General features: G+C 46.9%; 1 protein-coding gene across 1 annotated transcript in view; it reads right to left on the bottom strand.

Moving 5' to 3' along the window:
- Positions 1-650: 650 nt before the first annotated feature.
- The window catches only part of Col22a1 (collagen type XXII alpha 1 chain), a 210,689-nt gene continuing 197,554 nt past the window's right edge, over positions 651-13,785 (bottom strand). Inside the window, exons 58-63 of the mRNA XM_041672342.1 lie at positions 13,031-13,075; positions 9,566-9,745; positions 7,596-7,662; positions 5,490-5,672; positions 3,722-3,799; positions 651-1,661 (exon numbers count right to left, since the gene is read on the bottom strand). Of these exons, the coding sequence (XP_041528276.1) occupies positions 1,474-1,661; positions 3,722-3,799; positions 5,490-5,672; positions 7,596-7,662; positions 9,566-9,745; positions 13,031-13,075 (741 nt within the window). The 3' untranslated portion in view covers positions 651-1,473. The remainder of the gene's footprint in view (positions 1,662-3,721; positions 3,800-5,489; positions 5,673-7,595; positions 7,663-9,565; positions 9,746-13,030; positions 13,076-13,785) is intronic.

The raw sequence follows: 13,785 nt of genomic DNA, 5'->3' as shown, positions 1-13,785 counted from the left end.
ATTCCTCAGTGATGGAGTGTGAACTGAGAGTTGAAAGCTGAATTAAACCCTTCCCTCCACAACTTGCCTTTGGTCATGATGTTTTATCACAACAACTGAAACCCTAACTAAGGCAACATATAGATGGACAGCTTCATCAGACAACCCATCAATGTACTCAGTTCAGTGAAGAACATGGGGAGAAAGAGAAACTCTTTCAGGCTGCTGGTTAAGGATGTACATCTGCAGGAAATGTCCCACTGAAGTCAACTTTCCAGTTTGTAGCAGACCCTGCACATGATGGCTCTGAGCATAGTGAAACGGTTTCTTTCCATATGTAAAACAGGGGAATGCATTCAAAAATGGCCTGAGGATGAAATACCCCCACACCTTTTTGTCCCAACATCTAGAGCAAACAAGTAGACCAGATACTGCTGTTCCAAGAAGACTCACCTAGTACTCAAGATGTTCAGGAGATGCTAGAGAAGGGAAATGAATGCTCAAGAGCAACTGAGATAAAAACACATTTATTGAGCAACTGTTCATGGTCTGTACATCACACACACACACACACACACACACACACACACACACACACACACAGGTGTGACTGAAACAGTATGCAATAAAGGACCACCAAAAGTAAGATAGGCAAGTGGCCACTGGAAACCTTTATTTTGAAATTCACACAAATGAAACCAGCATGAGGAACTTGAAGGGGTCCAGGCCATGTCTAAAAAGCAAATTCAGACTCCGGAACTCTTCTTCAGCACCAGCTTGTCCATTGAGGGCCTAGACACAAGCCACGGACGACCCTCTGTGTGACTCCTTTTGGTTCCGGTAGCTTGAAGCACCAAGGAAGCCCATGCTCAGGGTAGTTCTGAACTCCAGGTGTGCACCTTGTGTCCAGAGGTCAATGCCTTCTTCCAGGCTGCAAACTCTTCCTCATTCTTAATTCTCATTTCTCCTGGGAGGTGGGGATTCCCAACTTATTTTTCCCTGGGCCATCTCTAGGCACAGCTGAGAAAAGAAGCTCATGGGTTCCATCCCTTAGTTTCCTTTCCAGGAAAGAGGTAAATTCAGCAAGGGTGTGGTCAGGGCTGCATAGCACCACAGGTTCCTCAGAATTGGCTGCCACACTTCAGTTGGTGCTGGCAGGGGAGCTGAGCCAGGAAACCACTTCCTGTCCACGAGGAAGCTCCCCCAGTAGCATTAACATTTGAAATAACAAACAATAATAATATTAATAATAATCTAACTGACAGCATCTGTTGGTTTTTAATAACTGTGAGGTCTCTGAGGAAGGGAAGAGGGAATTGAGGGTAGGCAAGCAAGGAGGCAAGAGTAGGAGGGAGGGGAACAGAAAAAAAAAAGACAGAGAAAGGGTGAGGAGAGAAAAAAAGGATCTGAAATATTTCAAGGCTCTGGCTTCCCACTGAGCTCCGAGTTCAAGTTTCAGAAATCCATAGTTGTGTTTTGATGTTCTAGGATCTTCTATGGGCCCTTCACGTTACTTGGTCTGGCAGCAAGGCTGGCGAAGTACGCACACTGGGAGGGGTCACACTGGCCAGGAGGGCCAGGAGGGCCTGGGGGGCCAGGATGTCCAGCTGGTCCTGTCTCTCCTTGAGGACCAGGGCTTCCTGGGAGTCCATCTTTCGCATAGCCAGGTTCCCCAGGTTGACCTGGCCCAGGAAGACAAAGAAACAGAAGGCATTTCACATTCAGAAGCAGGTGTATATCCAGGAGTGAAAGATCCCTGTAATCTTTGTGCCTACATGATTTGAAATATGATTCAACTTGCACTCAGAGAGAAGAGCCTCTGCCTGGTGCTCTAGACTGAGGAAGAGAGTGGTGCATGTGACATCAGGCAGAGCAGCACCTTGGCCAGCAGCACTTTGGCCGGCAGTGGGGCATCCTCACTGTCTGAGCTAAGGAAGGAATCCAGACACCATGAAGGAGAATCAGAAATGGGTGAGCGCAGTCCATTGGGTGTAAACTTTCCACTCAAGTCAGATGAGAAAATAGGGCCCTATGCTTGGGTATGCTACATTTTCCTTCGCTTCTTAGCACTCCGTCAAATTATCTTTTATAAAGTAGACAAAAAGTGAACCTTTCCATTGTGAGTGTCTTTAGCATTCAGGAACTCTGCTGATGCTCTGGCAACTGTTATTTAATGCGTAGCCCTGCTTCTGAGAAGTTCTTGTTGCAGCTGTGCTCACCGTGCCTTTCGCTGAGATGCACTGCGTCAGATGGTCCCTGATTCTACCTCACACTGGTGCAACCTGCCAGGATTCTATACACCTCCTCTTCCAGATAGCTCTCACTCTGCCTTTTTACAAGTTCTCCTATTTCAGAATAGTATTTCTATTATATTCTATTTGAAAGTCAGCAAGATATAAACAATACTTATGCCAAACCATCATCTCTAATAAAAGTAAGAACAGGTATCCAACTGTAGCAAATGTGGAAAACCGTGGAAGAAAAAAATCTAAAGTTAAATTACATTTGGTCAAATGTTCAAAGATGAACCAGAGTAAGCGTGACAGAGTTAAATTTAAACAGTAGAATCCTCAGGGCTGGCGGGGTGGTGGTGGTAGAACATGCATGAGGCCTCGGTTCAATTTCTGCCTCCCCAAACACATATTCACACATACATGCATACATAGGTACATACACATACTTAAAAACATACAGACACATTCCCATGGCTGTTTGTGAGGTAGAATTTGACGACCTAGAGTTGAGGGTCTTCTACACTCACACCTCCCTTTCTAGTGTGACAACTGCTGTCCTCAGAAGCTCTTCCAGTGTAGACATCAGGCACAGTCTCAACTGGCTGCCATTTTCCCAGTGATTTTCAGCTTTCGGAAGTGAAAGTCCCAAGACCTCACAACCCCTCAGCTTCAGGAGAGCTTAGTTTGGTTGAACCTTTGGCTAAGGTTCCCTGGGTACATTCTGAGAAAGACTAATTGGGAATGAATGAGTGTGAGGTCTTAAGAAGATGAATGTCACCTTGTGGGGTTTTTACCACTTAAGGAGAGTTAAAAATGTAGTTAAAATGTAGTCGTAAAGAGAGATGTGTCTCCAACATGCCTAGTCTCATTTAGCATATGCGAAGCCCTCTCTCCCCTAGGACCATTTCTTGTGATATTTGGTCATTTATTATTTTTAATTGGAACATAACAATTTTGTCTATTTCTGGGGCATGATTTGCCTTTTAGTGAATGTTTATTTTATGTATGCTCTGTTTTTCTTGCATTCATGAATGTGTACCATGTGCTTGCAGTCCTGGTGGATACCAGAAAAGAGAATTAAATCCACTAGAACGAGAGTCACAGATATTGTGAGGTGCCATGTGAGTGCTGGGAATCAAACCCCAAATCAAATCTTCCTCCGCAAGAGCAGACAGTGATCCTAATCTCTGAGCCAAATATTCAGCCCCACGATGTGATTTCTTTTCAGGACATGGACACAACATGTAATGAAAAAATATTTATCATATCTTTATGTCGGAAACACTAATATCCTTTCTTCTGGTTATTTTGAAAGAGTACATAAGTGACTAAGACTTTTGACTTAGGAGGTATTCCTCAAGGACTTGAGAAATATTTCAGTAAACAATGAGTGTTCTGTTTCTCCTTAGAGTGGCTCAGCCCCTCCTTTTCCCACAAGAAGGGGTACGGCCTTGTGCCCTGCCTCTATGGTTGATGTCCACCCAGCCTGAGACGCTGAACCTTCATACCTGGTATTCCAGGGGGACCCATTTCTCCTCTGAGGCCAACTCCGGGTGTGCCAGGGTCACCTTTGACTCCTCTTTCACCTGATGGGAAGAAAACACATCTTGAGTGGTGCAGGCTCATGAGAGCAGAGATGGGGAATCCAACACATAGAACACAGATGCAGCTCAAGATCACTGAAACATATACCAGCCTGTTCACACACACTCCTGTAAAATACCCCAGCTCTCATGTACACACACACACACACACACACACACATACCAAAGAATATTTTTTCAGACTAAAAACATGTATATGTAAACCCTGAGAGAAACAGATGCTTTCTCCTGAACACACTTCAGATACACTTTTTTCTACATACACATTCATTCAAACACCTATCCATCCAGCTATATACATATGTACACATTCATACACACACAGAAGAAAATACAATGTACACATTCACTAAGCCACAGGTAACCAAATTCACACACCCACAACTCATGCACACACGTCAGCCTGGATGCGTGCCCTCATTACCTGTGTCTTCACGCACACACATGTCAGCCTGGATGTGTGCCCTTATCAGTGTCCTCACGCATACACATACATATATCAACTTACATGTGTGCCCTCATTATCAAGGCCCTCACATATATGTCAGTGTGCATATGTGCCCCCATTATTGGCATCCTTGACAGTATACTCGAAGCTTCTCATCTGGACCTTCATGAAAAAGGAATTAGGCTGATAAATTAAAGAATTCAACATATACCACATGTGTGCTCAGTAGGGCACACATGAGAAGGGCAAAGGAGAGCACTGTGTACCCCGGAACTTCAGTTGTGAGTAGCCATGTTGGCAATGGGAACTGAACCCATGTCCTCTCCAAGAGCACCAAAAGTTCTTAACCACAAAGCCATCTATCCAGCTCCTCATCTTCAGTTTTAACTGTTATTTATCAGCATTCTGCTACAAACCAATGTAGTCTATAAATTATGCTTCCTACAGATATTTATTTTGTGTGTTTTGTTTGATGAGCTAATACCAATAGTCAAGAGCAAGGAAATTTAACAAAAACACTAACTATTAAACAGAAGAAATATCACAGGGGATGGATGACTAAACAATCACAAAAATATGAGAGACCAAAAGAAAAGAAGCTAGGACCATCCGTTTCCCTAGCCTAAGGTCACCAGAAGGAACCCGTAAGTTCACTCATCAGAAGGGAGTAGACCGCAGGCTGGGAAGTTTGGAGTCTAGCTCTTCCTTTCTGCTCTTCATGTCTGCCGGCCCTCTTGCCATTGTAAACCTGGGACAGGCTCTTCCACTTGAAGGAGAGCTTCCTTTTGTGTAGAGCTCCAGGGTTCAAAAAAATTACCCAGCCAGAGAGCCCGACAGTTAGCACCCAGTTTAGCTGTAGCGCAAAGTCTTTTGGTTGGATTTTAAAGCTGATGTTTAATATCCATAGCCTGGAGATTAAACGTGACATCACTCTGTCAGTTTCAAACTGGGTGAGGGGAGAAGGAAGCATTTACGTCACCCCTGTAACTTGAGCAAGGGGGATGGAGAGAATGCAAGAAAGTAGGAGAAAGCAGCTTCAATCTTCCTGGCATCAGTTCTCAAAACTGTCAAGTATGAAAATCTTCAATGTATGAAAAAATCACACGATGCCAAAATTCAGTGGTGCTGAGCTGATGGGCATGAAAACAAGATTGAATAATGCAGGCTCTGCCCCACATCCAGGTCCCCACTCAGCCTTCAATTTCTGAAATGCTACCCACTTACCTTTGGGGCCCATTGGTCCGGAGGGTCCTTCTAGACCACCCTGGCCAGGTCGGCCTGGTTCACCTATGGGGCCTGCCCGGCCTGGAAGCCCATCTTTTCCCGGAGGTCCTGGGGGACCAGGTCTGCCTTGAGAGGATTTCATGTGTGCAGGAGGCATCTGGGCCAGGAGGTAGGCAAGTTTGGCTATGGAAAAGGAAAATCAGAGACATGTGTGAAGAATGGATTGGGGATGAGGGACAGGGTGGCAGCTCACTACAAGCTGGAAATAAGGAACAAAACCGACTAGGAGTACACACAAGAGACAGCCCCTGCACACACATCTCTATGGGGACCACTGCAGCATCAGCAGCAGTAGGGATAATGAATAGCAGTATTAACGAAGCAGTAGCATTGGTCCTGGCAGTAGCAGCATCATTGGCGTTTGTGATGGTGGCAGCAGTAGTAACGGTCTCCGTGACTGTCACTTGGGGAAACTGAGGCATGGGATGTTGAAGTGGCTTATACAAAAAAAGCTATTTATTGACTTTAAACTTTTGGATATCAGGATTCTCTCTATCTACAACCAAAGCAATACATGAGCTGTTAATTAGAGATGTTTACACATCTGTGATGCAAGCAACACAGAATCCATTTAAAACTCAGAGCTCCAACTGGGTGGACTCACTTCCCTGATGGGCAAGGAATTCAGTGCTCACCTAGTGACTACCAAAAACTACCTAATTTTGTACAGTCAAAGAGAGCTGGATCCAAATGCCCGTCCAATGGGTGGAGTGACCAGGACAAAAACTAACATTTTGGTTGTTTAAGACTAAGAAAGAGATGAGATTTCTCACTGTCTCATTGACTCTCTCCACCACTGCACCCTCACAAGGCGCCAGGGCTCTGTGGAGTCAACCTCAGTGACCTTAGCCATTTGCTGAACTTTTCTGAGTCTTGATTCTTATTCCTAGTAGAAGTCAGTGTGTCCTCCTCAAAGACTGTTTGGAAGTAGAGACTCACCCCAGAAGATGTTCCCAGATCCATTTAAAACCAGGGGCTGGCCTTGCACTAGGGCAAAGGCCTTTCTATCACTAATTAGTCTAACGTTCAAGAGGTAGAACGTGGAATCCTAACAGTCAGTCCTCAGACCTGCCCCGCCCTGTGGGGCTTACATTCTCTCCAGACTGTCTCCTGACTTCCATCACCTCCCTCATGCACAGACCATCCATGTTCAGACTCCAGAGGGGCAGGGGGGGGGAGATATGTTATGTCCAAACCCTTATATATAGGGCATTCTGAATAATTGAGACACACAGTGACTGAGGCATGATCATGTGGATGGAAGAACCTTCTGGTGTGCCTGCCCATGGAAGCAGGGATTCCTCCTCTTTCATGCAATGGAGTTACAGTGAGAATCTTCTAAGTTTTTATCAGGGGGGAAATGGGAACTAAAGAGACCCTGATAGGAGAGTGAAGATACCGAGGCTGTGAATCCCAGCCTTATAGACCAATAGCTCAGGCTCCTTGCTCTTCATCATCCTCCCGATAACCATGTTGTCTCACATGGCCATTGCTAAGCTGCCAGGGGCCACATGTTCGAGCTCTGAGAACCCTCCTGAGACAGGAACATCTGCTGCTAATGCTGCCCCCATGTGACCATCCCACCCCATTCCCCACCTCAGAGTGATGTGAGGCAGAGCCACTGCCCTTTGTCAATGCCCTCTGTGCCTGAGGTAATTACAGAGGTCTTCTGAGGGAGTGCAGCCATCTTGTCTGTCTCCTGACTTATCTCTTCCCATGGAGTTCAGGGAGGCCAACTGCAAGTATTCCCACCATTGTGATTAACCAGATACATGGTTGAATCCACAGAAAAGTGTAGACGATCATCACAAAGAAGACGGTGACATCTGCTGTCACCATTCACTAGGAGTCATCTTCATTAGAGGTGACAAGGCAGAAGTTGCAGACCCAACTTGTTGAGGGAGGCTCTGGAGGATAAGGCCTCAGTTTAAGTAAGGCCGGGCCTTCAAGGTACCACTCAAGCCTCCACATTAGCCTGCCCCGAGGGTGCTAATGATGAAAGCAGGGCTCTTACCCTCAAAGATGCAATGGAGTCCAGCTGCTTACCTTCTAGCTGCTTTCCCAGCTCTTCCTGAATCAGGCGCCGCAGGGTGTCAATGGATGGAGACTCGCCCTAGAATGGAGGTGTTTGGATGAAAATGGCCCCCATAGGCCCATAGGAAGTGGAACTATTAGTAGCTGTAGACTTGTTGGAGGAAATGTGTCACTGGGGCGATGAGTGGGTTTTGAGAGCTCTGAAGCTCAAGCCAGGCCCAGTGGCTCACTTGCCCTTCCTGCTTCCAGATGATCCAGATGTGGAACTCTCATCTACTTCTCCAGCACTATGTCTGCCTGTGGGCCATCATGCTTTCTGCCATGATGAAAATGGATTAAATCTCTGAACTGTAAATCACCCCCAATTAAATGTTTCCCTTCCTAAGAGTTGTCCTGGTCATGGCATCTTTTTACAGCACTAGAACCCTAACATAGGAGGGAAGGAGAGTTACTTGTCTTCCCAGTAACTCACATCAGAGAACCCCTGCGTAACCCCCCAAATCAAGAAGCTGGTGGGCAGCACAGATATGGGCAACCATACCCTCTGTCTAGCTGATTATCAATCTGCAGCCCATTCCTTTCCTCTCTGCCATTCAGATCACGTCATTCGTCATTCCATCCGCATCGCAGTGTGGTCCTGAGACTCTCTGATCCATAATGTCTCTCCCACAAGACCTTCATTTATTCTTCAGTTTATTTCCTCCTATTACAACCATTATACCCATAAAACCAACCCTTCACTGGGTGTGGGCAATATGGCCTCAGTGGCTTACCCAGCTTCATAATAAAACTTATGGGCTGCCTGCTATGTAAGCTTGTGATTCAGTCTCCTGGTTGGTGTCTTGTCCCTATTCTCCCCAGGGCCAGATCTGTCATGATCAAGTACATACTGGCCACATGCAAATGAGTGATCCATGGAAATGGAGGAATTTATCTACAAGAAAGGCTGAATGCTCACAGTGTAGCAACAATTCTCAAAAGGGCCTAGGAAAGAATTCTCTATGCCCTATGAGGCTTACTTTCCTGTGAGTCATGTAGAGTAGTGCTACCCTTGAGATTGCGCCCCTTGTGCTTTTATCAGTCCAATAAGTTGCATGGAATATGTTTCTTTCCCTTGTTTTCTTATTCTTATCTGGCTAGAAACCTTTGTAATGGCCTCAGATGTTCCGTTGCTCCCACAACACAGGACACACAGAGCTTGACAAGGCTTCATGGGGGTTTTGGGTGCCAAATGAGTCCTTTCGATTTGCCCTGGTCTTGGCCAAGAGGGCGGACTCTAGGCACCAAGATTCTTAAAAGTCACCACAAGCAGAAACAAGGGATGAAACCACAGAGTGTCATAGCTGGCAGTGACAGGGAGCAGCCATGTCTATGCTGAGGGAACATAAAGTTCTCCAGATGACTAAGCTTGATGCTGAGAAGAAAAGGTCACAGGGACTGGACAACAAACCCTGTCTTGTTATCTAGTGGCCAGTCTGTGTCTGTGACCCAGGGAGGAGGAAACAGGTGTTCTGCCACTAGAATGGCATATATGAAAAGCAACCAGGCTCTCTGCTTACATTCAATGTCCAGGACAGCACAGAGCAGAAAGTCAGGACGACAGCGAATAGATGGTGAACCACCCACTGAGATCCCATCTTCTCAATTACCTCTGCTCAGGATGCCAAGGAAGGTGGGATTTACGGCCTAAGGAATGAAGCCTTGAGACTCATCATCCCCAGGGCAGAGGGCGCAACGGAGAAGAGAACCTGTTTCTGAGCACCTCCTGTGTTATGTGCATCACATCCCTTCATCCTAACAAACCTCAAGAGCACATTCTCAAAAAAAAAAAGAGGCTCAGAAAGAGGGAGCACTCTTCCCCTTTGCCATACAGTCAGACCCCAGAAGCCTGATATCTACATGCTGTATTCCCTGAAGGTCACAGACTCTGCTTCCTTCCATTCCCATGGAATCTATGTCTGAAATTTTATTCTCATCCTTACCCGCAGTCCTGGAAATCCTGGCTGGCCGGGGGGCCCTGGGGGTCCAGAAGGGCCATTCTCTCCTGGTTGTCCTTGGGGACCCATCAGGCCAGTATGACCCTTGTGGCCTGGGATTCCAGGGTCTCCAGGCTGGCCCTTCCCTCCTGGTAATCCTTTGTCACCTTTGGTTCCAGGGTCCCCCTAAACAGGAGAGAAGAATAACATCAGGTGTGTATGTGCTGGAAACTGAGCTGGATACACAGCTGCAGCCCAAGGTACCATTATCTTTCTGCTGGGGCCCTGGCAGGGTTCTCAGTACTGAGTGAGTCATAGATGACTTCAAGTAAGAAGGGCCAAGAATTAGCACATCCATAGTCCCTATTGTACAAAACAGGGCAAGGGAGCCCAGAGATAGACTCCTACCTTACACAGTATGTATGCAACTCAGGAGAACATTTCAAACCCACCCTCTCAAGTAAGCCACAAACAGGACAGTCACCATGGGAGCAGGAAGGAGGACTGGTATTCCCATACTACAGAGCACACTACAGTTACCAGCACTGGAGCGGCTCATCAGGGATGATATGAACAGGCCACCAAGTATAGTTATTACATGAAAAATTCAAACTGTAGAGCAGTGTCCACAGAGTGCAAAAGCTGGAGAAGAACAATAATATCCACAAATTTTCCTCATGACATAAAAAATAGTGTAAGGGTCCCTAGGTAGTTAATTGGAAGGATGACAGGGAGGGGACTGGGGAGATAACGTCATAGCTTACCTCACAAGTGTAAGAATCTGAATGTGGATCTCAAAAACCAGACGTGACTGCTACATCTGGTGCCAGAGACAGGCAGACCCCTGGGGCTGACCAGCCAGCCAACCTAGCAATTTGATAATCTCTGGATTCAATGAGAGAGTGTATTTCAAATAATAGAGAGCGATTGAGGGAGACACCCAATGCCAACCCCTGGCTTAAACATACATATGCACACATGAACAGATACAATCATCCACACACGACATATGCATTTGGCACAGGGACCATATACCATGCACACACACATGCACGCAGAGGTATAACAAAGAAAAGGGGAGAAACACAGCCGTCCTTTTACATGTTCTTAAAAAAGGATGACTTTTCAATGAGCTCAATGGCATAGGCCTATCATTTTAACTACTCAGAAGGCCAAGGTGGAACGTTTGCAAGCTTAAGGCCAGTCAGGCTTCAGGGTGTTCAATGCCAGCCTGGACAACTTAGTGAGACTGTTAGGTAACAAACTTCAATTTTTGGGGATATAACTAAGTTATGAAGTACTTTCTTGGCATGCACAAGGCTCTACATTTAATTTGTACTATACATGTGAGCAGAGAAACACACACAAAATAATTTCCTAGTCCTAGGACAAACCCCAATTGTGCATCCCTGGAGAAGGCTGCTTAGCTATGGAAACTGAGGCCGAACTATCACTCCGCTCCCGGAGTGGGTTTGGATTCTGTCAATAGGAGGTCCCTCTCTTTGCCAGCCAGCCCTCAGCTCCAGCGGGTCCATGAAGGATTGGCAAGCTCACTCTGCAGTGCATTGCCTAGGCCCCCTTTCTCCACTCAGTGAATCAGATCCTGAAGTTCTGGGTCAGTGATCTGGGGCACAGCAACCTCAGGGCAGGCAGCCCAGTCTTTGCTCTTCCGTACTCTACTGTGTGTCTGGCCAGCAAACTTCAGTGGCTAGAGGTCTGAATACACAGTAGCCTTATTAAGGCCATCAGAGGACAATGGAGCCACAGCTACTGTGACACGCACAGGAAGGGAGGGGCAGGAGAAAGAAGGAAGATCAAGGCAGAACCAAACATGTGATGTCACCACAAGCAAGGCAGGAGCCTCTGAGAAGTAACAGCAGGCTCATGGTTCTAAAATGTCATTACTGTGTGTGCTAAAACATGAGATGACAGAAACATGGCATGGAGAAGCTGTGATGTGTTGGGGCCGGGGGGATAAAAGTGAAGCCTCATGCATGTTTGGAGCATCCCACCTATGTACCCAGACTCCTGGATGAAAGACAGACATACAGGAAGGGGAGCTCTGAGGCAAGGTAGGAGGGATACCTGAGCTCCACTGTATTCATTCGTTCTTGTAAATTCTGTTTTTTAACCTGGCCCCTGCATGGCTTTCATTTTTTCAACAATAACTTTTTACATTGTACTTTAGGGAAACCCAAGGAAGTAGGCTCTAGTCTTCCAGGTCCGATATACTCCACGGGGTCTGATCTTGGATTCAGGTCTAGCACACCCTTTTCCTGAGTCACGTGGATGTCAGCTACCATCACACATGTGGCACAGCTTTTCAATCCCACAACCCTCCTGGCACGATCACTTCGCCATTAATAGATAAGGCTCCCTATTTTAAGCATTCCCAGGATGAAGGGCTGAGGAATCTAAGGGCTTGGTGGCAAGGTTCCATGGAACCACTTAACAGAGGACACAATCTCCCCAGCTATTGATCATGTATGAAGAACAGCTTCCTGTCTGTGGGTTCAATGCCCTGGCTCTGTGCCAGGACTCGTGCCCAATCTCCTTGGCAATAACACTCAAGACCCCAGAGGGACACTCTCAGGAGGAAATCATCTCAGTGGCAGGCAAGAGCAAGGTTCCAGTATTCATGATCAAATGGCCTCAGGGTGGGGGAACTAAAGTCATCAGCAGGAGAGACACGAGGGGAAGGGATGAATGCCAGACACCACGTCCATGTCTCTCTTCCCAAACTGCAGGAGCAGCCTGCCAGCTCGCCACCCATCTAACTTGTGAAGAAAGCTGAGATAAATTCTTTGCAGGACCGTGGAAAACAAGCATGGGCGGGGGTGGGGAAGCGGATACCATCCACGTAGTACAACATCATGACAGCTGACCAGACACAGGACTGTGGGAAAACCAGCCATGCAGAGCCCCGAACGGAGCGAGAGCCTGTGAGTGTGAGTGTGAAGATGCTCCCTGCCTCCTCCAGCACTTCTGCTGGAAATATGACTCTCCCCTGTTGGCTTTTGGAGAAATGAAATGTAAAGAAAGGCTTTCGGAGTGTGGCGCCAAGGCGACTCATTATGGGAAAATCTGTTCCCTTGTCACCTCCAGTGACAAATCTGGCTCCCAGCAAATTGGCACGCAGGGAGGGAGCCAGGCGCATCCTGCATGCGCCTTCACACATGGCGAGCATGGAATCTGTCAGAGTCTCCCAACACTTGCCTTGCATTGATAATTACGGCCATGATTTTATTCCTCAAAATAACAACCGAAAAGGAACAAGAAAGGAAACTGACTGTGACAGCCTGGGATAAAAGAACCGTGGCACTTCCAGGGCTTGAGATGGTTCATGGAAAGCCACCGCAGGAGATTGCAGAGCAGTGGGGCTGCTTGTTAAGGGTCCTGAATGAATTCTGCCCTTGAGACTGTAGGGAGGTCACCCCGAGCATACCCGGACGGCTCCACACCCCCACTTACCTTCTCGCCTTTGGTTCCTGGCTCTCCAGGCTTCCCAGGAGCACCCTGCAATGAGATAACAGGACACTAGTTACTTCACCATGGCCATCTGTACCTCTGTCTTTGACTTCCTTGATACTTTTATACAGCACTTGTTGGGGAAAAGGGGTATTGGAGGAAAAAAAAAAACAGGTCAGTCTAGATATGCCATCAAACCACTTCGTCTTCGTTCCATTGCTCCTGACCATGTCCATTGTTGAGCTGGGACAACACAAGCCAATAGTGTGGTTTCTCTGATGTCTTCTTTAAAGAAAAACTCAACTCCCCTTGGAACACCCCTGGGGCCGTCCACAAACTGGCTTTTGGATGAGCTCACATCACCTCTGATGTTCCGGCTCACTCTACTCCAGCCAAATTTGGCAACCTTAGGTTCCCAAAGCAGAGAATCTGAGGCTCTTCAGTCTCCTAACCTCTGCTTACAATCTTCCCCTGGGCCCTTCACTCCAGATGACCTGGCCTGGCCTTATTATCTAGGAATCTCTCTCTTCTCACCCAGTATATGAAACATCATTTCCCTCCTTCCTTCCCACCCTCCCTCTCTGCCTTTCTTCCTTCCTATTTTCTTCTCTTCCATCCTTCCTTCTTCTCTCCTCTCTGACTAACATCCATCCACCCTCACACAGAAATCACCTTCCCTCTAGCTGCCACCTAACTTCTTCCTACCATGGACATGCTTGGTTGCTCATCCTCAAGTGGCAGAAGTTTGGCAAGCAGGG

The sequence above is a fragment of the Microtus oregoni genome, unplaced genomic scaffold (genome assembly GCF_018167655.1).
Source record: "Microtus oregoni isolate MIOR12 unplaced genomic scaffold, Mior012 000022F_ref0000154, whole genome shotgun sequence".
Taxonomy (NCBI): domain Eukaryota; kingdom Metazoa; phylum Chordata; class Mammalia; order Rodentia; family Cricetidae; genus Microtus; species Microtus oregoni.
Note: the sequence above shows the minus strand (reverse complement) of the source record. Positions and strands in the feature narration are given on the sequence as shown.